Source organism: Uloborus diversus, chromosome 2 (assembly GCF_026930045.1).
Source record: "Uloborus diversus isolate 005 chromosome 2, Udiv.v.3.1, whole genome shotgun sequence".
Classification (NCBI taxonomy): Eukaryota; Metazoa; Arthropoda; class Arachnida; order Araneae; family Uloboridae; genus Uloborus; species Uloborus diversus.
The window spans coordinates 51,582,122-51,606,676 of record NC_072732.1 but is presented as its reverse complement, the minus strand read 5'-3'; the positions used below and the strand labels follow the sequence as shown (position 1 = coordinate 51,606,676).

The window sequence follows — 24,555 nt, the reverse complement described above, 5'->3', positions numbered from 1 at the left end:
ATGCTCAGATTCATGTCCTACTTTTTCGTTGAAAAAAAATTTAAAAAAAGGAAAGAAAAGTTCTGGTCAAATAAAAAGTAGACATAATGTCTAGAACTCAGCGTAGAAGTATATTTTAATATGAGGAAGATGGCTTGGCTGAAAGCTGATCTGTCACCGACATTTAATTTTTCTCAAAATAATTTGAAAAATTCGTAGTAAAATACTTGCGTGCCAAAATAGTTTGAGCTAATGACTTACGACCCTCTGAGAAATACCAATTTTATCACAAGATTATATAAGGCTTAAGCATAGTTATATATTATAAAGAAGTTATATGTTTGTTGAAATGCTTTCCTAGATTTCCTGTTCTTCATTGTACATAGCTCTGTAAATTTATTGTTGTAAATAAAAATTGTATTAAAAAACTGCACTCAGTTTCATGTTTTCATTTCCTGTTATTGTTTTTACAATTTATTCAGATAATAAATTAATTCTTTGTTGACGCTGAAGAAAACAACGTTTGTAGTAATTCGGTTCCATAATTTGTTATTACTAAGTTTTTAGCGAAAAATGTTGGAAAAAATGGCTGAAATATAAAATGCTAATCTAAATAAAATATTTATTTTATAATGGAATGTATTGATACTCTTACATAACGATTAACGATATAGAGATCGGTTCGCCATTAACGTTTGTACATTCATGAATGAATTCATTTTTTCGAAAGAGTTATATATTTTGATTTTAAAAAAAAATACTAAAATGGCTAAAAAGCAGCCCAAGATTATTTTAGAAGAAATTTAGCTCATTTTAAAAAAACAATGCTCATTTTAAGAAAGCAAGGATTTGCACTACATTATTTGCATTAATGTAATGCAAATGCATTTGCTCTGCGTGTGTGTATATATCAGGGCTGCGGAGTCGGAGGAGAAATGACCGACTCTGACTCTGGGAATTTTAGAACCTTCGACTTCGACTCTTTGCACCTAGAACCAATCCACTTTTCCCCTAAAATCAGTCCGACTCCGACTCTGATTCCTTTCTCGCAAGCACTGGCAGAGTTGAGGGCTTTGAAGGAAAATGACCGACTCTGACTCTTGAAATTTCAAACCTTCGACACCTTTGTCCGACTCCTTTACCCCAAAATCAGTTCGACTCCAATTCCACAGGCTTGTTATATAAATTGTGTATATGTATGAGTGAGTGAGAAAAAAAAATAGCTAGCTTACAGTCTGTTTCTATATATATATTAACTTTAATGTTTAATATGTTGAACTGTATGCAAAAAAAATATATATTAGGTAGTAACACTAAATGAGTCTTAGTTCATAAAATATCAATTTCTTTAATTTTCTTCACAGATAAGACATGTTTCGTCTTTTTATATACAATTTGAACCATAGTTTTGCAATAACTAACCGTGGAACACAAGTTGGTAAGTACACGTGTGATTGATCACCAGGTATGATGCAGCGTTCTTCCTCCTTTTACGGAAGATCTAAAACATTTTTTACAATTCAAAAATGCGACAGTAAAGATCTAAATTCCAATAATTACTATACAATATACTCTTAACAATTTGTAATATATAAATATTTTAATTTCATTTGCTATAATTTTGAAACATTAACACGCAGTAAGGAATAACAATTTTAGACTCAGTACAGAAACAATATTACGAAAACGTGACATTGTTTGAACGTAGAATGGAAAACATAGCACATGAGACACGAAAGGAAGTTGTAAGCAAAACTATAAAAAACTTTAAACAGCTCAAATTTCAAAGAAAATTTTCTATTAATTGATACTGAGACCCTATAAATTTCAGACTGCATCCATTTATGCAACAAAATGCAACTAAACTAAGATTTACAATGAGTTCAAAATTTGGTAACTACATCAGACAATATGATTACCTTTTTAACCCTAGTATGTCACATCCATTTTTTAGTTTAGGTTCGAAAAATATAGAGGTCGTAAAAAAAATCAACAGTTACATAAATTATTTTATTTTATCAACAACATGCTTAAACTCAAAGTATCATTTTTTGCTTAATAGTTTACATCATTTGTAATAAATTAAAGTGGAACATAATATGTTGCATAAAAACTGATGTTTATTTGGAATTAAAATAATTTTTTTTAATCAACAACATGCTTGAACTCAAAGTATCTTATTTTGCTTAATAGTTCACTTAATTTGTAATGAATTGAAATGAAACATAATCTGTTTCATAAAAACTGATGTTTATCTAAAATTAAAATCTTTAGAAAATAATGCATATAAATGTGAGCGAGGAAGGTACTCATTGACGCCTCGTTTTTACGTGAACCTCGTTTTTACGAACTCAATAGGAATAGGATTCTCAGATTATTAAATTATTCAGATTATGAAAAGTGTTGCACTTAAATGGAATGATGTGTTGATTATGAAATATATATGCTATAACGCATAAAGGGCTCTGGTTAGTGAAAATATCCTTTTCTATTTCTTAATTCACATTGATTTACAATTATTTATCGACAATTACTGTATTAACTCTTTTTACTTAAAAAAAAATCATTTGAAACCATTTTAGGCCTAAATACATACATCATACAAGGCTAAATGAAGTATGGCGTTATTCTGTATTCGCTACTCCAATAAACTATAGGGGGCGCTGCAACCACTGTCTAATGGCGGATGAAAAAGGTAAAACAAACAAATGCCGTAACTTTTAACTTGCTTTGAAGTTTAGTGAATGACAGTAATTTTTCATCGTGCTTGTGGGAAGCTTTCTTTTCTATTTTTCTGAAATTACATTACACCACAAACTGTCTGAAGAATGTAATTTACCCCAAAGAAAACACGTGGAATGGAATGTTTTACCTTTTTCGGTAGTATTGTTAATCACCGCAAGGTAGCGTATTCGAGCTCTGGAGTTGCGAATAGTTGTCCACAATATTTGTGATGTTCGGTAAACGGGTGAGAAATGCGTGTGGAGTACGTGGTGGACATAAAGTCTAAGTTTTGATCGACGGACCTTTGGTATACCAATCCAATGTTTTAGCACGAAGCCAAAACAACCTCAAAGCTCTAAGCAAAATTGAATTATGGTGTAACCTCGATTTAACGATTACCAAGCGACTGGAAAAAGTTATGGTTAAATCAAGGATATCGTTGAATCGAGGAGCATTAGCATTTTCTACAGTCAAACCCAGGCTAGTGAAATATTTCATTAAATTGAGAAAATCGTTAAATCGGGTCTCGTTAAATCGAAGTTATACTGTATTTGGTCTCTGATAGTATACCACAATATAGTCAGGGTAAGGTAAGCTTACTTCACTCTTAGCACAAAGCACACCACTTTACTCCATATTTTCTTACATTAATTGCATTCATATTAGCGCACATTCAACTGATAAAATTTCGTAAAAACGAGATTCTTTTGCATTCTGAGGCAAGTCTACATTTATTGCAACAATAAATTTAAGGGAAGAAATTGATCTTTTAGATAAAAACATATTTAATCATGATTGTTAATAAGTATCCTTCCATCAAAAGGGTCGCGCGGTTCTGGAAGACATTAAGTCAATGTGCTTAGAGGAGTATTGCACAAGAAAAAAAATGCATGATTGTCCATTTATTACATAAAAAAATCAGATCTATCGATTCCATTGAATGATGCAACATTAAAACAAAATACAACAGCTAAGTGGGATTCACATCTACGAGCATTGCTATGGACCGGAACATAAATATAGGAATAAAAGTGCCTAGATATCAAATAGTTCAATATTACACCCTTAAAAGTGCGCTTTCTCATTAAGAAGGTAGAAATATTTACTAAATCAACAAATATTTTTGAAAAAAAAAAGTCTGTTTTAAGTAAATAGATAACAAAAAGTTGTTTTCAAAAAAGTATTAACTAGATTTATTAAACTTTATTTCCAAATTTAGCACCTAAGAAATTCTTTTTTTATGACGTAAATGTAACTAATTTGCATTGGCACTTATAATATGGGCTTTAAAATGCTAATTTTTCTTCAATAAGCATGAAAAAATTATATAGAGGTAAATATACTTTTTTTTCCCTTTCGTATTTAAAGTATTCAGGTTTAATGAAGCCACTTTATCTCAGTACTACTCTTATACAAAAATATTCCCCTTTTCCAGAACCAATAATTTAGCAATTTTTTCGTCAATTGCTGGTTCACAAAGAAAATGTTTTCGTTCAATATTATAACTAGGCCTTTCAAATAGAGGGAGCCAGAGGAGGCAATTGCTCACGTCCCACTGGTTTTGGGAAATTAATGTATTTACATATAAGTAGGTGTGATTTTGGTTGTTTTTCTGTACAATTTGCATTGAGTAAACAAAACACATTTTGACTCCCCCTGGAAAAGTTTGAAATGATGGGTCTGATTATAATCTACCTTTTACATTAAGAAATTTAGATTCTAGTATGTAAGTCTGATAAATCTAGTTAATGCATAAGTTTCATCCACAACCAGCGTGGCAAACACATGCTAGTAATATAGGACCTGCCTTAATTTCACGGCCAGATAATCGTTATCCAAATGATAATCGGTTTGCGGTTTTACTATTAAAATGCCCAATTTAATGGCAGCACAAATAAACAAGCCTTTTAATAGGTACGTTTTAACAATGATTTTGAAATAGTTTGAACAATAAAAAATAAGTTTTTTATGGTAAACAATAACGAATGAGCATGATTCTGTTTCACTTCTTCTACAGATCATAACTATCACATGGCGATGACAATGAACCATTTACATAACGGTGGTCGTAATAAGGAAAAACTAAATTATTTTTGAAATATAAAATGCTTTTGAATTTCCTGGCAACTTTAATATTCAACAGACTTTGCTAGTCAATTTCTTTTCACAAGAAATGCAACAGTATTTCTCGCCAACGTTTTCTAAGCAGTACGAACAATGTCCATAAACGTTAGTCTCTAGAAAAGCCTAAAATTTCTCTGCAACAAAAAAATATGTGCTACTCTTTTCTTCAGAGTTGGCTTCAGGTTTAAAGTTTCGTCTCTATCTCTTGTTCATCAAGAACATCTATATAAATAACAAATGCACATCACTCGTACGTGCGCTTATTTACATATGATACATTTGTTCAACTATTTACATGAGGCACAGGGGAAATCACAAAGTTCTCACAGATGAAATCTGCACCACGAAATTTTCTCTTCATATCCAAGAGCCAACTTCTTTCTCTACCACTTGAACTGCGTCACATCGTCCCATGACCCTCAAGATGGTCAGAAGATTACCAAGGCTGTTCATTTCTTGTTCTCTGGCCTCCCACAAATCAAGAATGTGATCTGTCGGACTGCTCTTGGTAGCGAAGTAGTTGATGTACCTGCCAAAGTAGAGTAATTTTATTATTTGACTCATTTTGTGAAAAAAAAAGTGAGGGCTACTGTGTGGATAGAAATATGTAAGAGTAGAACATAGTTGTTGCTGTTGTCAAGTCTATGGAAATAGAATAGGATTTAATTATTTCCAAAACTTAAGAGAATGGATTTTGCGAATTCTGGTGCCTGAAGGCTGTATTAGATGCAGAGGAGCCACGAACTTAAATTTTTGGGAGGGAGAAATTATTAATTTTCCGAATAGACCTCAAAATTTTGTCGAATGATGATAATTTTGTCGGATAGAACTCAAATTTTAACAAATGATGATAATTTTTACGAATGTAATTCCAAATTTTGCTGAATGATGATAATTTCGCCGAATTGAGCTTCCAAGTTTTGGCAAACGGTCAGACAAAATTTGCCGAATAAGGAAATTTGTGAAAGGTCACAGTGTACTCCCACGACCTCCCATCGGGGCCCCTGAATAGATGTTCCCTGCTGGCGAGCCAAGTCTAAAAAAAATAGATTGTAGTAGAACTATTGATAAAATAGAAGTCTGTGATCAAGTTAAGCTTGTATGTGTTGAGAAATGAAAGGTGAAGGTGGGATTCATTGCCACAGTGCTGCAAACTCGGTAATCAAAATACGTTTTACGACAGGTAGAAGGAGGTCAGATAACATTCTTTTACCGTATAACCAAGTTTTCGTTGTACTGTGAAATCCAGTGACAATAAATACATTTTCAGTCCCAATTTTTTATATTTTTCTTTCATTGATTGAAAAATTACAGCGAAATTCTCCTTACAACGTACAAAACTTTAAGTCCCTTAAAGTTTGCTCTAACGGGATTTCACTGTATCAGAAAATTTTAGTTTCGTGAATTCCTTGCAACAGCAACTTGGAATCTTGTTCAGGCCGTTCATACATCCCCTATAATATTAAAATCTGTTCGCGTCCGTCTGTCTGTCTGTCTGTCTGAAGATCGATCTTCTCGAGAACCGCTGCGAATCGAGAGTCAAACGAGATACCGATCAATTCGAAATTTTCCAAAGAAAACAATAGGACCAATCTCGTAATTGTGCGACTTTAATTAGCGGAGATATTAATTAAAACGTCAATTAACAACACGTTCTCGGGAATTTTTATTTCTTTCCTGTTGCCATTTTGCATATGCGTGAGCTAGTAAAATTCTAATAATTGTTTTAAAAGAGATTTTTTTTGGCTGATGTCCAAATCTTAAAACAACGTTTCCATCTAGAATTTCATTTTAAATTAGTTTAAAATTGGTTGCCCTATTCGGACATAGCCTTTATTTTATCGTCTGACCTTTTTTTATTTTTTACATTCAACGTTCTTAACTCTTTTCAGCATATGAAAGTTGTTTCTTTAGCTATGTTCATTGATTGTAGTGTAAGTTTATCATTCACCGGCTTCATATTTTGGTACACTTAGGATGTGCGACTAATTATGTTTATTTTCTTGGACTTTTTCCCGTCACATGGGTGAGTTTTCGAATTGTAATAACTCTTTTTCCTTCCTGTTTCTATTTTTAAAATACAGTTTATATCGTTAAAAGAACATGTTAAATTAAGATTGTTTGGATTTCTTTGTGAAACTGAGTTGAACAAAAACGATTGTTTTTAAGGATTTTAACTAAATCTAAATTGGAATCTGATGACTTGGTATTAATTTAATGCTTATTGGTAGTTATTTAGTCTTGGTGCTTTAGTTTCACGTAAGCAACCAAAAAGTATGTGTCATTCTATGTAAAAAGCTGATTGTAATTCTACATAAATATTTCAGATATAGTCTATCGGATGTAATTCATTTTAACGTGAGCACAGATTATAGTTGATAATAACATATATTTTCATCTTTTGTGCTAATTGAAAATACTCATAACTTGTATCATTGCTAACTATGATTAACGTTAAAGAGATTTTTGACAAAAATATGCTCTAATGATGTTTTGCAAACCTTGCATTACGCGTATTTATTTACTTCTTAGCGCTTTAGAAATTGATGTCAGAGTAATACAAAAAGATCAATTGGACATCTTTCATTTTTTAAGTAGCCCGTGCAACGCCGGGCAAGCAGCTAGTTAGTAGTATGAAAATCGGACGAAAAAGTTTAAGTCATGTGTTCGAGATATCATATGGAGCACCCCCCTCCCCCCCCCCCCATTGCAAGGTTATCAACTAGCGGTTGTCCTCATTTCGACGCTGACAGCTTGTTGATTGTTGCGAACTTTTCATCTTGTTGGAAGGGCAAGAACATACAAGGAGAGAACCTGGAAGATGGCCACTCTACCACTTCGTGCAGCATGAACTTTTGGATTTTTAATGATTACTTACGATTATGAAAATTATCATATCCTTATGATGTGATACTGAGAGCTTAACATTGAAATAAACTCAATTTCAATATCTTAACTAAAAAGATGGCATCATGGTAGAATGCTTCATAAAATACGAGTGTTACGATCAATAAAGACATTTTTTCAACATTGATAACGAGTCAAAATTATATGAATCATCTCCATTTATAATATTTTTGATGATTAGTACTTAAGACCCACGAGTTGTGTTATCATATATTTTAGCTTTGAAAATAAATGCCATAAAATAATTTTAATAATTACCTATTGACGCCTAATTCCTCTGCTAACCTTCGCCAGTCATTTCCTCTACTATTAGGAGGATCCAAACAAATGCATAGTTGCTTCCTCACATCTGGTGTTAACCTAAAAAAAAAAAGAATAATAATAAATTTTCAGCAATGAAGTTTATAACTACATAGTGAACTGGAGTTTAAAAACACCATCAAAAATCTTATTTTAAAAATTTGCAATTTTTATCCCAACATCTTTATTTTTATCCCAACATCTTTAACTCGCTTCCAGAAAAGACATTGAGAATATTAAACTACTGATTAGAAAATTTACAGTAGAATGTAATTTTAAGGGAAGTATCTTTTTCTAGGAGATTTTAATGTTGAGAACCAAAACCAATTTATGTTCAGAATGAACCTTCCATCACATAAACTTCATGTTTCCCGATAAAAATACCTAAAACCAGAAGAAATTATTTTAATTGAACTAGTAAAATTTTCTTTTTTTTTTTTTTTCAATTTTTAGATATTTTAATTTTAAAAAATCCTCCCTCTAAAAAAATGTCCACAAGGAACCAAACTCAGTTTGGTTTTCAAATAAAAAATATGGTAGTCAGATAGATTGATACGTTTCGACATAGTCCGATCCGTCAGTACAAAATCTTAGACAAAATTTAGATTTTACTAAAAAGAAGTAAACTTTTTAAACGTTAAAAAACTCCAAGTTATTTAATATCCGTGTATACCTGAATATATTTTCTGTGGGATCCACCGCGAGTATTGGCCCTGAACTTTCTGTGATTATAGATGAAGAAAGAGATGAAGCGATTGTACTTGGAGCAGGAGATGGAAGCTTCTGTAAAAGCAGAAAAAAAATATTTGATTTAATAATCTTAACAAGGAAAGTAATCAGAAATTTTCAAGTCGTAATATGTGTCCTAAATATATTACTCATTCTAAATCCTCATAATGATCGAGTAACGCTCATGAGGTCATTAACAATGTAACTCACTTAACGGCATGACAATTTGATAATATTTTTTGGTACTGTTTGACATGCTGGGAAAGGCTTTATTGTGACAAGGCTGAACTGGATCCGGTAACTTAACTGTTTTACTGGTGAGACTCATTTTATCCTCATATATATAACAGAGAATGATCGAGTAACGCTCCTGACGCCATCAACAATGAAACTCGCACCACAGCATGATAATTTGATAATATTTTCTGGTACTGTTTAACATGCAGGGAAAGGCTTTATTGTGACAAGGCAGAAATGGATCTGTTCACTTAAATGTTTTACTGATAAGACTCATTCTAGGAGAATGAAGAAAAGAAAAAGGGGTCAACAATGAACGCTATCTACTGGAGTTAGCGGTTAATCCACTGGGGTTAGCGTTAAAATTTCAACTACCAAATATCACCTAACGGGCGATTGCTGCATTCAAATGTTGAAGCAATTTTCACTCCTCATACCTTGACGGGCGATTCTCTAGTATTTAAATATTAATCCTTTTGAAGCATAACTTGATGTTAAATCGAGAATACAAGTTATAATCAGATCTATCTTAAGTTATTTTTAAGGTTAAGTTTTTTTCCCCTTTAATTTTTATGTTCAAGAAAGTAAATAAGCGTGGTTTTCATGCTTTATTGGAACGAAGTTTTAGCTATCATCAAATTTTACACCTTAAGACTTGACTTCGAAATAACATGGTACACATTGCCTTGACTTACATTATTTCAAAGTTTCGTCTAACAAGAATTCAATACATATACATATTTCCCTGATTTATGTTAAGTAGAAACATAAAAATAAATGTAATAATAATTTAATACATAAATTAAAAAAAATAATTTGAATTTTGATCTCTTAAATTCAAATTATGTTTTTCGCAATCACGAGTGTGTGTGTATGTAGGCATGTGTGTATATATGTATGTGTGGAGGGTATGTGTGTTTGTGTGTAGGGGGTATGTGTATGTGTGCAGGTATGAGTGTGGGTAGTTGTGTGTATGAGTGTTTGTGTGTGGTGGGGAATGTGTATGTGTGTGTAGGCATATGTGTTTGTGTCTGTGTGCAGGCATGAGTGTGATGAGCGTGTGGGTAGTTGTGTGTAGGTGTGTGTGTATATGTAGGTGTCTGTATGTATGTGTAGGTGTCTGTATGTATGCCTGTGTGTATGTATGTGTTTGTGTGTGTATTGTTTTGTGTATGTGTGTAGGTGTATGTATTTGTGCGTGCGTGTGTGTATTGTTTTGTGTATGTGTGTAGGTGTATGTATTTGTGTGTGCGTGTGTGTAGTTGTGTATGTATGCGCGTGTGTGTAGCATATGGATGCAACCTGGAGACTGCTTTCGCTATAGGAGCAGCATCGTGAGGAGCCGGTCGACGGTGATGCTGCAGAGGGTGCTGGTGGGAAAATAAAATGATAGCACGCCAAAAAAACAGTCACGTGAGAACAATAAGCAATCGTGATTGCTCAAAAAAAAGTCTTGTATAACACGGTTTCGATATAGCACGGTACGAATTAACTGTTTTGTACACGGTATTCTCCTGTACACAGTTTACAAGTCGGAAAGTAAATCGAACCAGTTATGTTGAATAATTAAAAAGAAATATAGTAACTCTGGAAACAAAACCATAAAAAATGTCCTTACTTCTTTGTAGTCAGTGCTGATTCGCAGCACTTGCCGATTAGCTTGCGCACCTCTTTGATACACCAGAATGTGACAGCTCACGGCTTGTAAGGAACGGTCTACGTTTTCTAATTTAAACGAACAATGGAGATGATTTTGGCGTCCATTCCACAAGTGGTGGAAGGGAATTTCCTGTGAAAAAAAATAATAAACATGAAAAAAGCAATTTGCCAAATAATAAAACTTACAAACTAATTTAAGTAAATAAATATAAGCTTACCAATACGTTTTTATAAAATAATATAATCTATTGAAAAGTTTGTAAAAGTATTTTAACAGAATTTTCCCTTTAAATTATTACAAATTGTAAAAATAGAACCTAAAGAATCAGAGTTGAAACTGTAAAAGTGATTTTTTAAAAATTATGGCGATAAACTTTTGAAAATATTGACTTGAATATCTCAACTCAAAAGAATCTCAAAAGAAAATTATTATTTTCCAACCGATTTTGCGATACAGCAGAGGCGCTGCTGCAACGAACTTCAACTCTTTGATAAAATATGAAAAAGCTTTTACAGAATATACGCACGCGCGAGGCATCTACGGGGACGTTTTCAGTTGAAGATATAAATTATTTTGAATTTGGCACATAAAGTAATGGACAAATCAAAACAGTATGAAAGGAAAGAATTTTTCTCAATGGAATAGTAAAAAAAATTTGATTGTAGAGTTTCGAATAAAAACATTTGATGTCAAACAGAGAACACAAATAAATGAAGAAACACGAAATTAGGGGTTTTTTGATTATGCAATATATTATATATATATATATACTTTTGTACCAATGCAGAAAATTAACCCACTAAAGACGAAATGGGTTTGTTTCCTTCAATCAAAAGTACTACTTTTAATCTTTGAAATTGATAGAATAAGCAAAAAAAAAAAAAAAAAAACCATAGATCCAGAAAATTCTTTCATTTTCCCAACAGTTATTTTTTAATTAATTTTTTTAAAATGTCCGATTTTTTAAATAAGGCGTGGTCTTGATGACAAATGATGCTCTTAGCGCATTTTGTACTGCCTGTGTTTCCACGTTACGATAATCAAGAAGCAAATTAAAATTGCGCTCTACGCTTGCTATTAACCATATCGTTGCCAATACACGTGAGTAAAGATGTGAATTAAGTATTTTGCTCTGTGAATGGCAACACAGAATGGCATTTCATCATTTGTGATGTCATCGGCAAGAAATGTAAACAATGAAAACGTAACGATTTACGTTTTTTTTTTTTTTTTTTTTTTTGAAATATTAAACTTAAACAAATTATTAAAAAAATGGTTCGATCCTATGTTTTTAAGCATGTTCTTTCAGAAAAAATACTTTTAAAATTTTGAAAATGACCCCATTATTATTTTTTGATGCATGAAACTGTATTCACTATAAATAACGTAGACGCACATCGCACACCTAGAAGTTTTGTTTGATTTATTTATTTTTACTTTTTTAAAGTCAACTGATGGCATCATGTGCAAGCAAAAACACATAATTTAATGTTTTATAAGAGAAAAGATATGTTTTACAGCAATCAGTGCAGGTACCAAACGTACCGGCAGGCTTTGTTGGGTTCATATCATATACAAAATATTTTTGTTCCACATTACTTGTAGACCAGCATATATTTCTAGTTGCTATCACTTGTTTATGAAATTCATCATTAAAAAATTGGTACTTGATTGAAAGATTGAAACTTCTAGATTCATTGATTGCTCTAATCACCTGATAATTGGCTAAGGGTTTGCATTTCCAACCTAAGGAAATATCTTCTAAACAAAGGCACAAATTGGAACCTCCATCTTGAAGCAACATGGATTTTGGTGCATCTAGTAGAGAACCTCTTAGTTTTTCTTCTACTTGCATCATGCTCTGCAACAAGATGTAAAAATATTAATGAGCTTATTAACAAGTCAGAAAACACAATAATTTGGAAAACATTGAATGATTGTCGTTGTTGAGACTAAAGCAATGTTATTGAGGAATTTAATAGGAAATGAGTTTAATGTAAGATATTGGAAAGCCCAAACCCCCCCCCCCCCCCCCCCCCCAACACACACATTGAAGCGCTACTATATAAATGAATAATTACCCTGATGTGTGTAACATGACGACTTGCTATAAATATGTTTAATTTAAACTTTTTGTTTATTTATCTATTTTTTTAAAAAATCACCACTTATTAGAAATTTCTAGAAAATTTCCACACTAAGTCAAAATTATGTATAAAATAAAATTAGGCAACAAAACGAGCAAAAAATTAAATTCATTGGATACATTTCGTTATGCATTGATTATGAAAAAATTTCTGGCATCTGTAAGCAATATCAATTCAAGATCAAATGGTGGGTTGAGCACTACGACTAAATAAGTACAATTTTGACCAAATTGAATGCTTCAGTTTTACAGACAACTTTTGCTTTAAAGAAAACATAAATACTTTTAGCTAACTAAAATTTAGAAATAGTAGTTTAATAGCATTTAAATCAAGTCTTCACATACTCAATAAATCGTGAAAAAACATGAAATTGTTGAGTTATCCTCGAAGAAAAATACTGAATTGTGGAAGCCTAATTGCTATATTCACTTCACGAAATGAATCTTTCATTAAAAAAAAAAAAAAAAAAAAAAAAAAAAAAAAAAAAAAAAACTAATGCTCGAGCATCACATGACTTCCTTTTACTCTAATTTAATGTCATTTCCCTATTATTAAAAATAAAAAAAAATCCCCAAATGTGTCGCCAAGTCGGCGACAAAACTTGGCGACCAAAAGACTGGTGATATATCGCCAAGTGTCCGCCAAATTATAACACCACTTGAGTTTACATCGAAATTAACAATGATTTCCCCCCAAAAAGGGGGAAAAGACCCTTTTAGGAACACTCGAATGCAACCAAAAGAGGAGGTGCACAACTAGACCCCACTAGGAGTCTACGTACTAAATTGCAACTGTCTAGGATATACCGTTCTCGAGTTATGCGACATACATACGCACATACAGACGTTACGAGAAAACTGGTTGTAATTAACTCGGGAATCGTCAAAATGGATATTTCGTGTGTCTATACGTTCTGAGCCACTTATCCACGTGTGGTCAAGTCGAAAAAAAAAACTCAACGTTCATTCGGGGGTGAGCAAAATGGAAATTAAGATCGATTTTTGAGTGAAAATTTTTTTGCAAACACAATACTTCCTTTTTTGCAAAAGGAAGTAAAAAACACTCCTGTTTCTTATGACAAATCCCCAAACAGCGCAGTCTTACCTGTATAGCTGCTTTGGTATTTTCGATACAGTACACTCGTATCGTATAGTCTGTGGATGAGTGGAATGCTGGTCCAAATGCGGCCAGTGCTAGCGACTTGACCCCTTTCTGGCCAGACAGTGATTCACCGACTATAGCGAACCTGCCCAGCTGCTCCGTCATCAGGTGGCAATGATGTGGATCCACTTGACAGAAGACAGGCGTGATTATAGTCTCTTCACCTACTGTCACGAGATTCTGAAAATACAATTATAATCGTTACTTATGAATGCTTAGGAAGAAACAATTTTCAGGTAATATTGCCTTATTTTAGTTAAAATTTTAACTAATTTGATTTTATCGATCTTTTTTTCTAATTTTTTTTTCTATTTTTTTTAATTCACTATCCAAAAATCCTAGGCAAAATTATGTCCCTCAACCAGTTTATTTTTATTCATTTATTATTTATCATTATTTTTAAAATTTTATTTTTCTCTCTCTAAATATAGATTTATTTATTCTTTTATTTATTATTAACAAAATCATCTCCCTCATACAGCATATTATTCATCTTTTAATCATTTATTTTTTGAATTTTTTTTCTTTACATTTATTTATTTATTGATCTGAAATCATTTATTCTACATTCAAATTAGATATTATGCAAATTCTTTCAACCCTCTAAATAAACACATTTAACATATTTTCATTGATAACATTTAAATCCAAGTTATTGAAGTACTTCACTTCTTTTTGCTCAACAGTAAAGGTAAAATCCCCCCCCCCCCCTCCAATAAAAATACTAGAATTGAAGATACTTCCACTATTTTTAAATTAAAAATTATCTTACGTATGAACTTTTACTGTCAAAGTAGAGAATAAATGTAAAGGGAAAAAAGAAAAAGAGAGAAAGGAAGAAAATCAAATCAGAGAAAAAAATATTATATGCAAGAGAGAGAAAAGTACTTTGTACTAAAACATGTCTCATTTTGAAAACAGAGCATTATTTAAGCTTTATAAACTGCTACTTTCAGGAAACGATCAAAAACATCAACCAAATTATTTATTTATGTTATATATTGTCAGATTCAACACTGTATACAATACCATCTCCGCCCCAAAAAAGTGTGATTTTTGCCCCCTTTTTTTAAGTAAAAAATAAACTCCCATGATTTCCTATAAATTGCTTCCAAGCGTGATAAAAATGCAAACGTCCATTCAGGTAGCTGTTTTTCCCATGTTTTTTTTCTTTTTTTTTATAAATATACTAGTGTGGCTCCCGCACGGCTTCGCCCGTAGTAGAAAATTAAAAGGTCTTTTGGTTCGCCTGTATATTTACAAGTAATGTATGATGAATTTCTTGCCAATTGGCTTGCCCATACTACGGTTCCACGTTATGATAACTTGGTAATTTACTCGTCCATATTGTGATAGATTTGCTCGGGAAAATGTTCTTAAAATTAGAATAAAAAAACAACAAAATTGAATTTTCGAAAAATCGCTTCGAGATGCACACCCCCCAAGCTACAAACTAATTCTGTGCCAAATTTCATAAAAATCGGCCGAACGGTCTAGGCTCTATGCGCGTCATAGAGATCCTGACAGACAGACAGAGATCCGGACAGAGAGAGATCCAGGCAGAGAGACTTTCAGCTTTATTATTAGTAAAGACTTGCTTTCAAAAATCGCGTTCAAGCAATAATGCTAATTATAAACTTTTTTTTTTTACCTTCCACTCTGGAGTTTCCACTTCAGCTGAGGGAGTTTCACTGCTGAATATACTAATCCTCCATTTATCAGGCGTTTCGATTGAGGCACAGTGAGGAAGACTAAGGATTAGGGGCTTGACGAAATTTAAATCTGGAGGACCACACTGAATTACAGGACTGAGGACTGTTTCTTTATCTGGAATATAGAAGCTTTTTATAAAACAAGAAGCAAAAATCTCACTAAATTGATACAAATAGTTGCTTTTATTTAAAAAAATACAGAAGAATAAAATTTGTTTACAAACTTCATACAAATCCCCAAGAAATTAATATTGATGCAATAGGTATTACCGTTTCAAAGATACCAAGATTATATGCATTTCTGGTAAGACTTTTGATATGCATAATGTACAAGTCGACAAAGATGGGGGACAAAACCAACAAGCGGTTTACTAAATGTTTACCATGTTCATATGTTCATGCATTAACAAATTATTAGTTTATTTTATGTATTTCTTTTTTCAAAATAACCTATACATTTTCTTTGAACCAAAAATAGGGGGGGGGAGAGGTGGATGAAGCCTACTTAAATTAGTTTACATTTAAAATTACTGATACATTAGGCACAGGCTGAGGTATATTGTTTTATAAGATAGATTCTTAAATATTTTTTTAGAAATACTTCATTTCTTTGCCAATTTTATTAGATCAAAGTATTCTTTGCTTGTTTGGTGAATGTTACAAAATGATTCCTATTTTTAAAATTAATATTTCTTCCTTAATTGACAAAATTTATTTTTAAACTTTGCATTTTCCCATTTTTTAAAAATTAATTGCTTCATTTTCTAAAGTTTTGGAATATGAATTTTGGTTTAGCGAGTTTCTGTTTGATTTGATTTGAATAAGTTAATTTTTTCATATTCACTGTTTATTTTATTTGTGTTTTTCGATAATTAAACAGTTTAAATATTGGGTAACATTATTTTTGAATGTTTCCAATATTTACGGGGAAAAAATATTTTTTACCTGAAAGAGTAGGCCTGTCTTTGTCATCTCTCAGTACAGCTAAATAAAGACTCACATTGCCTTTCCTAACTGCTCCACGGGGTATTGTTAAAGAAATACCTAAAAATTAAAAGCAAAAAGCAATAATTGGATTACAGTTTCATATTACGCTTAGAGATGGCAGCACTAAAAATTAATCGATGTTATAGTTACAGCTTCTACCACTAGGTGACAGCACTGACCTGTATCGGGCAGCGTTATTCTTCCTCCAGTTTTCGTTACAGATGCCCAGACGGTGAGATCGGAATCGACGTTGGGGGGCAATGCCATTGACACAGCTGAATTGTTGCAAGACGCACCATAAGCAGAACCTCTTCCACTCGAAACTAAAAATAGAAACACACCTAAAATTATAACTGCAGGAAACAACAGTTAAGAAGCGTATATGGAAACTTAGGAGCAAATAATGATCAAGTTAGGAAATAATAAAAGAGAAAAGAAGAACTAAATTTTATGAAATGTTCCTCAGTTGGCAATTCACATTCACGGTTTTTCATGATTGGAAACAGCAAATGTTATTAAAGCCACATTCAATGATTGGATGTTAGAAAATATTTCAGGTTCCTTTCACGTGTTTATTAACTTTCCTTTTTTTTTTCTTTTTTTTTTCTTTAGTATTTTGATTGGTTGGAGGGGGGGGGGGGGGGGTGCGACAGTTTTTTTCTTTTCTTTTCTTTTTTTTTTCTGGATCAGCCAGCAGCAAGGACCGATGTGGAAATTATAGGACAGTACGCCAGACGCAATTGCAACCCTCCCCTTCCCTCACTGAACACAGTACAATCGACAAAAGTGCTGTAGAGTTGCAACCACACACATTTTTTGTCATTTTTATGATACAGGCTACTTTTAAGGTACCGGCTGAAGATGTCAACTACCAAAGTGAAATGTTATACAACATACAGCAAAAAAAAAAAAAAAACGCTGGTTTGTTGTTAAAAAACGACATTGCTGTCCACTTTATACATTACACTGGATTTTAAACACCACTAAAAACAAGTTAAGTCATAATTTGGAATAATTTTCTATATAGTCTGCATATTTTAGGGGCCACTGGGTCGTTCTTCATGAGGTAAGCCTATTGGCAGAGAACGTAAAAGAAAAATTCGGGAGGGGGCAAGGCCAAAAATTATCATAACGCAGTGTATATTTATTTTTACGCCTGTCAGCTGTAGTACGACGTATACTAAGGCCGTACTGAATTGGAGTGAATCAGCCCCAACAGACGACTTAAAAAAGAGTTAAAAAACATGTCACATCATTTCGTGTCCCACCCCCAGTTAAACCTGCAGAGCACGGAATCGGACTGTCCAGGTAGTATATGTAACGTTTTAACGTTTCATAAATGTTTTAAAATGGTTGTCGCAACGTTGTCAGCCACTTTAAAACGGTTGTCACAAAGTTGTCAGTCACTTTAAAATGTTTTAAAATAGTTGTCACAACGCTTTCAACCATTTTAAAACGTTTCAAAATGTTTCTCAAAAAGTTGTCAACATTTTCAAAACGTATATGAAACGAAGTATGTTGCTAGGGAATCTTTTTGCAGTCAAACATGCAATTGCTCTGCCTCCACTTTAAAACTCACTTGATATAAAATTTTAAAAATTTTTGCCAAAAATATGTAATACTTAAATCTTACCAGAGGAATTTATCTCAGATGCCGGCGACTCGGACCTGGGGATTTTCTCCGTTGAGTCCAAGCTGCCGTTTCTGGGTGTGGCCACTAGAAGAGGTTGATGTGGATCTTCTTTGTTGTTGTTGTTCATGTATTTGGGGGGAGGAGGGAGAAGCGGCACAACAGCATTTGCTCCTAAACAAACTAGGGCGCTCTTCTCGCTACTGTAGTTTTCTTTGCGGGGGTGGAAGGCGTTCTGAGTCAAATCAGGCTGGACAACCACTACATCTGCAAGAAAAATAATACTGTGTAAAAGAAGGAACAATTGGTATTCATCGTCTCAGGGGCCATTCAAAAATGATGTCACGCATTGAAAGGGAGAGATGGGTTCGAAAATTTGTGAGTTTAAGTCAATGGGATGGGAAAGGGTAAAATGAAAAATGACTGAAAGTTATACCTGAAAAAAAAAAATCCCACATTGACGCATCAAATACTATCAAAGTCTCCCCTCCCCTTGCAAAACCGAAAGAGGATAAAATATCGAGTATATGCATTTATCTAGGATAGAAATAGAAATCATGCGAACATTAATTATGACAACAAAAGTCACTTTAAAAATTGTACCTGAATAAATAAGAAATTTATTCAGGTGAAAAGAATTTAATCTTCGAAAAAAATCGTTTTATTTCCTCACCTTCAAATACAAAGTAACATTTTTCAACAAAATAACATTTCCGTTTAAAAAAAATGCAAGCATCATGTGACTGTTGCAGATGTACAGGAATGAAAACAAAGAACTTTTGCAAATGCCAAAGGATTACTTTAGTTACTTCACTTACTTAACTTACGGCTGTTTCTAACGTTATTTTTATCTGTTATTTGTTTTATTGTTATTTAACGCTACCCCTCACTGGACGTTAATTAGCATCAAAAGCTTGAAAATGATACTTAACTGGATCATTCTCAATTTTTCCTAAAGAAAACAAGTCGAAACAATTTAAGAGTGTGCTTAAAAAAGAGAATTAAAAAAAAGGAAAAAAAGAAATATTCAAACACGAGAGAGACTTTTTAATACTTCATTTATGACTGTTTCTTTATTGTCATCTGTTATTTGTTGATGCAATTTTTTTATTGTTGTTTGATGCTATTATGGCTGTCATTCACTTACCGTTAACTAACACAATACGAATCCTAATGAAAATTGATGAAACTATTAAAAATTAGTTATTTTCAAATTGGGGGGAGGGGAGGGGTGTACGATTTTTACACATTTTGTTGCTTTTTATTATTTATTTATTTATTTATTTTTTATTTATTTATTTATTTATTTATTTATTTTTTTTTTTTTTGTAGAGAATCCAGGAGAAGATTTTACGACTTTTTGGATATGGTGTATAAAATTTATAACCTGAAAATAAAATAGACGATTTAATTGCATAAAGGGTATTTTTATTGTTTTACAAATTTTGTAAATCATTTGTGTGGCTATATTTGTCCGAAATTCGATTTCACGGATGAATGGTTATTTGAAGCGGAACAAAAAAAATTTTAACGAACAAGCGAAGTTAAATAGATCTAAATAAATAATTTGCTTTGTGACAAAGAGAACAAAATGTTATTAAAAAAAATTAGTTGAAAAGGAATTCATCAAAATGCCGATAATGTTTCCTACTAAATACCACTTTAAATTCTTACGAAAAGAGTGGAAAAGCCTGCGTAAAGCAAAATGTAGCCCGATACGAGAGCGAAAAATCAATATTACATCGCCCAAAAAATACATTTTCTTCACCGAAAGTATCAAATTTTTAATCACAAAGTCAGCGTATAATTTATTCCAAAAAAAAAAAGAAATGTATAATAACGGCAGCGGACGTAATACCCATAAAAGACAAAATAGAATAAAATAAAAATGCATTAAAGAACGCTTTTCCCATCCTTTCTATTTCATGGATATGAACTTCGGCGCCATTTTGGTTAGCTGAAAGAATATGAAAAATTATTCATTTAATACGCACCCTCGTGGGAATACATTAAAGAAATTAATATTGCATTTACTATGTGTGCTTTTCGCTATTAATTCCATTCGCCATATAATACTCTGCTATTTTTAAGCTACTCTCCCATGAATAGGTCGGTTATTTCTGAAATGAATTCGATCACTTCTGAATGGCTTTCTGGATTAATAACAGAGATGTAACTGCAACCGTTCCGGTGGAAGTGGTTTTAGATTAGTATATGCGGGAATATAATTTTTTAAAAATGCCAGCTGGAAAAGCATTTGACTGCATTGAAAAACTGCAAGTGTAGCCTCAAAGGAATATTTATTTACACAGAATACGGACATTTTCCTTCGGTGGAATTCAATCTTTTACTTCAGAAACTAGTCAAGAACGCAGTCAAAAGAATAGAAGAAGAAAAAAACTTACCAGACGTAGTAGGTACTCTGTACATTGTTGGGTCTCGAGATTTCATCCTTTTGACCATCCACACCAGTACGACTAGGACAATGAAAAATACGGTAACTGCGACAAAGACTCCAATGTACAAAGAAACTGCAGAGCTGTCACTTGCTGACGGTATTACTGTAAAAGAAGTGTTAAAAGTTAGCCTATATTTTTGCGGAGAAAAAGGTTTCAGGCGGAAATTTCAAGAATAAGGAGATAACTCAAAAACATGAAAATGTTTTCAAAAACACGAAATCAGTTAATTTAAAAAAATTGAAACTATACTGCGTTTGCCAAAATTAGATGTAAATTTAAAAAATACGCCATTTGGTGGCGTCAGCCCCTATTTTCACGTAGACAATAACAAATCAGCTCAGAAGGCGAATATTGACTTTTTTTTTATCGCAGAGAATATCCCCAAAATGTCAAACCTTCTGGTAACTCATTCGTTTACTCTCGCTCTATCTTTTCGATGAAGAGTGTTTAGAGATGATACTACATTTTGGATTCATAATGAAGAAATTGGACACAGTTTTCAAAAGAGAATCTTATTCAAACGTTTTAAAATCAGAGGAAAAAAAGGTATTTTCTCAAACGGTGCTTTATGCACACTAAGCAGTTGTAAAACATACGTACGCAGTCACGATAGCAAATTTGCACTCGGATATGCCTTTTACTACCTTTTTTTTTCCAAATAGTCCTTTCAAAAGATTATTAGTTCTGATTTGAACGAAATGGGGTCGTTTCCGAAAAGTATTTTTTCTGAAAGAGCGTGCTTAAAAACATAGAATTTGACCATTTTTAAAATATTTTGACGAAGTTTAATGCTTTTAACAACTATTTTAATCAGCGCGCAGATTCAATTTCATTTTTCACGCTTCTGCACATAACATCACAAGTGATGAAATGCCATTCACTGATGCTATATTAGCACAATATTAATATGATATTTTATATATGTTAATATTGTGCTAATATAGCATCAGCACACAATATTTTATGTGAGCACAATATTAAATTCTCTTCTTTTCTCACACATACTGGCAACGATATGGTTGATAGCAAGCGTGGAGCGTAGTGCTTAATTCGCTTCTGAATTATTCTAATCTGGAAACGAGGTAGACAGCAAGCGTAAGCATTTAGCGCGCCAGTGGAATTGCGCTTCAAAGTTCATCACTTGTGATGTCATAAAGACCACGTGGTATTTGAAAAATCGGACATTTTAAAAAATTAATAAAAAATTAAACGTTTTGAAAATAAACGTTTTTTTTGCTCCTTGTTATTATTATTACTATTTTTCTTTTTCTTTTCTTTTTTTTTTTCTTTTTTTTTTTTTTTTTTTTTTTTTTGCTCATTCTATCAACTTCGGTGACTAAAAGTAGTACTTTTGACTGATGGAAACAACCCCGTGCTTTTGTGAAACACAATATATTACAGAGAATGCTACATCAAGTGCCCAAAATATGTTCCCGAAAATGTTTCTTAAATATTTGTTTATGTTCATTAATGAATTTCACTTTCATAAACTACTATTGGATTTTAACAAAATTAACCGTAGCTTTATATTGTTTTAATTTCATGCAGTATGAATATGATGATGAATGAAAACATAAATACACTAAAATTAACAAAAGACTCTTTCTATTCACGGATTTTTTTCCCCTTATCATTATACATATTTACTTTAATTTTCACTTTAAACTCCTCAAGACATTCACTGTTTTGAAAGATCCATTAGAAGTGTTTTGACACAAATTTCAGTACATATGTAGCATTACTACCTATTTCCAAACATTATTAATTTTAACAGCACTAGTTATTACAAAGAGTAATTACTCATACCCATTTTCCAGACATTCTGCAGTTAGCAACGTAATAACTTACACTTTATTACAAATTCGACTTTTAATTAATGACAGATAAATCTATATCAAATAACTGGTTCGTTCAAAAGTAACTGTTCCAATGCATCGAAATTACATCAGCTTAATTAACCGGATGATAACGTCTTATAAACCATGATTGATGGCTTAATTACGAATTAATGTCCATTTTAAAGAGGAGCAATTACAAAAAAACCCGTTCCCAAATTTAATGCTCCTGCGGAATTGTTTACGACCGTCCATATCCAATTAACATGTCTCTTGAAACGAAAAAGAACTCGCGCTGTAAATTGAAAAACCGTTTCAATCAGCTTGCCTAATAGCCTCACTGATAATGCTAATTAGGCACCCGAGAGTCATTCATCAAGCTATCATTGGAAAGCAAATCGAGAATGAAGATTTAGGCGTTGTTCTAAGCCATTCCAATTATACTATCATTGTTCTAACTTTTACGAATGATTTATCTCTGATTTCATGTAAACTGCTTTCAACTTTAAAGCTCAGAAAATTGAGTGAAAACTGCCCGTTAGTTTGAATACATATTTTTCAACACGAAAACTTAACAAATTACAACGTTATTGTAATCGATTGCCTTCGAGATTATTTTATGCTAGATTAAACACTGTATTTAGTCAAAAAGTTGGAAAGAAAATTGTGAATAACGGATCATTCTTCGCGAAAATGGTGCAAAGCATGTCCGAGACTTAGGATTTTTTTTGTCAATTTCAATAACTACCAGCAATAAATTATGTTTTTAGTTGATTCTCCATTTAATTGTGTGCAATCAAGTATCAATTGTTTACACAAAGGTTAAAAAAAAAAAATTCAAAAAATGTTCACTCAATTACCATGTGTTTTGAAACGAAAAAGATCTCGCGCTGTAAATTGAAAAACCGTTTCAATCAGCTTGCTTAATAGCCTCACTGATAATGCCAATTAGGCACCCGAGAGTCATTCATCAAGCTATCATTGGAAAGAAAATCGAGAATGAACATTTAGGCGTTGTTCTAAGCAATTAAAATTATTTTATCATTGTTCTAACTTTTACGAATGATTTATCTCTGATTTCGTATAAACTGCTTTCAACTTCACTGAAAGGTTTTGAGGTGAAAACTTTCTGTTTGTTTGAATATTCAGAGTGTCCGAAAGTCTTTGACACACTTAAAAATTACATAAAAAAGCAACATATTGCCGTGTGAATATGTGGTTTGCACAGTTCTACTTCGCATTCAGGTTCACAAAATTTTTATGGCATCGTTGAAAAAGAAAAAGTAAAAATTCCAAATTGTGTTTAAAAGTGGCGCTGTACCGTCACAGTAAGAAAAACAAACGTAATACACTCACTGGCCAATGAATTAGAAAATTTTGAGAGAAATTTCTTGCCTTACTCGCACTATGCAAGGGTCTGGAGGGAGTATCATGGTGTGGAGCATGTTCTTCTGGCATGGAAGTGGTAACATGGTGTTCCTCGAGGGTAAACAAACAGCCACGCGACTAGATATACTGGTAGATCAAGTGGCACCCGGCAATGTTGCATTTTTATCCTAGTAGCGACGGGTACTTCATAGACAATAATGCAACTGTACATCGTGCCAGAAGTGTTGAAAATTGGTTCGCTGAGCATCAGTCTGACGTCCAACACCTTCCCTGGCCATCGCACCCCCCGGATCTGAACCCCATAGAAAATGTGTGAGACATGGTGGAAAGACGCATCTGACAACACTCTCCTGTTCCATCTAATTTACAAGATCCATAAATCTACATAACCAATGCATGGTACTCTCTGGATGTAAATGCACTCCAGAAGCTAGTGGACTCGAAGCCCAAACGTATTAGAGCTGTTGACGAAATGCTGCTGTGCTGGAAAACTAGCATGCTTCGTAACATTCGCTCCCTGTGCAAGAAGTTGTAAAATACTTTCGCACAAAATGGAAACTTTCACACTCTGTCAT

General features: G+C 32.8%; 1 protein-coding gene across 1 annotated transcript in view; it reads right to left on the bottom strand.

Annotated features, from left to right (window-relative positions):
- Window positions 1-1,342: 1,342 nt before the first annotated feature.
- The window catches only part of LOC129216314 (netrin receptor UNC5C-like), a 135,289-nt gene continuing 112,076 nt past the window's right edge, over window positions 1,343-24,555 (bottom strand). Inside the window, exons 9-19 of the mRNA XM_054850524.1 lie at window positions 20,703-20,858; window positions 18,301-18,564; window positions 16,847-16,990; window positions 16,626-16,724; window positions 15,620-15,795; window positions 13,912-14,148; window positions 12,375-12,521; window positions 10,619-10,789; window positions 8,708-8,817; window positions 7,993-8,094; window positions 1,343-5,356 (exon numbers count right to left, since the gene is read on the bottom strand). Coding sequence (XP_054706499.1) covers window positions 5,185-5,356; window positions 7,993-8,094; window positions 8,708-8,817; window positions 10,619-10,789; window positions 12,375-12,521; window positions 13,912-14,148; window positions 15,620-15,795; window positions 16,626-16,724; window positions 16,847-16,990; window positions 18,301-18,564; window positions 20,703-20,858 — 1,778 coding nt within the window. The 3' untranslated portion in view covers window positions 1,343-5,184. The remainder of the gene's footprint in view (window positions 5,357-7,992; window positions 8,095-8,707; window positions 8,818-10,618; window positions 10,790-12,374; window positions 12,522-13,911; window positions 14,149-15,619; window positions 15,796-16,625; window positions 16,725-16,846; window positions 16,991-18,300; window positions 18,565-20,702; window positions 20,859-24,555) is intronic.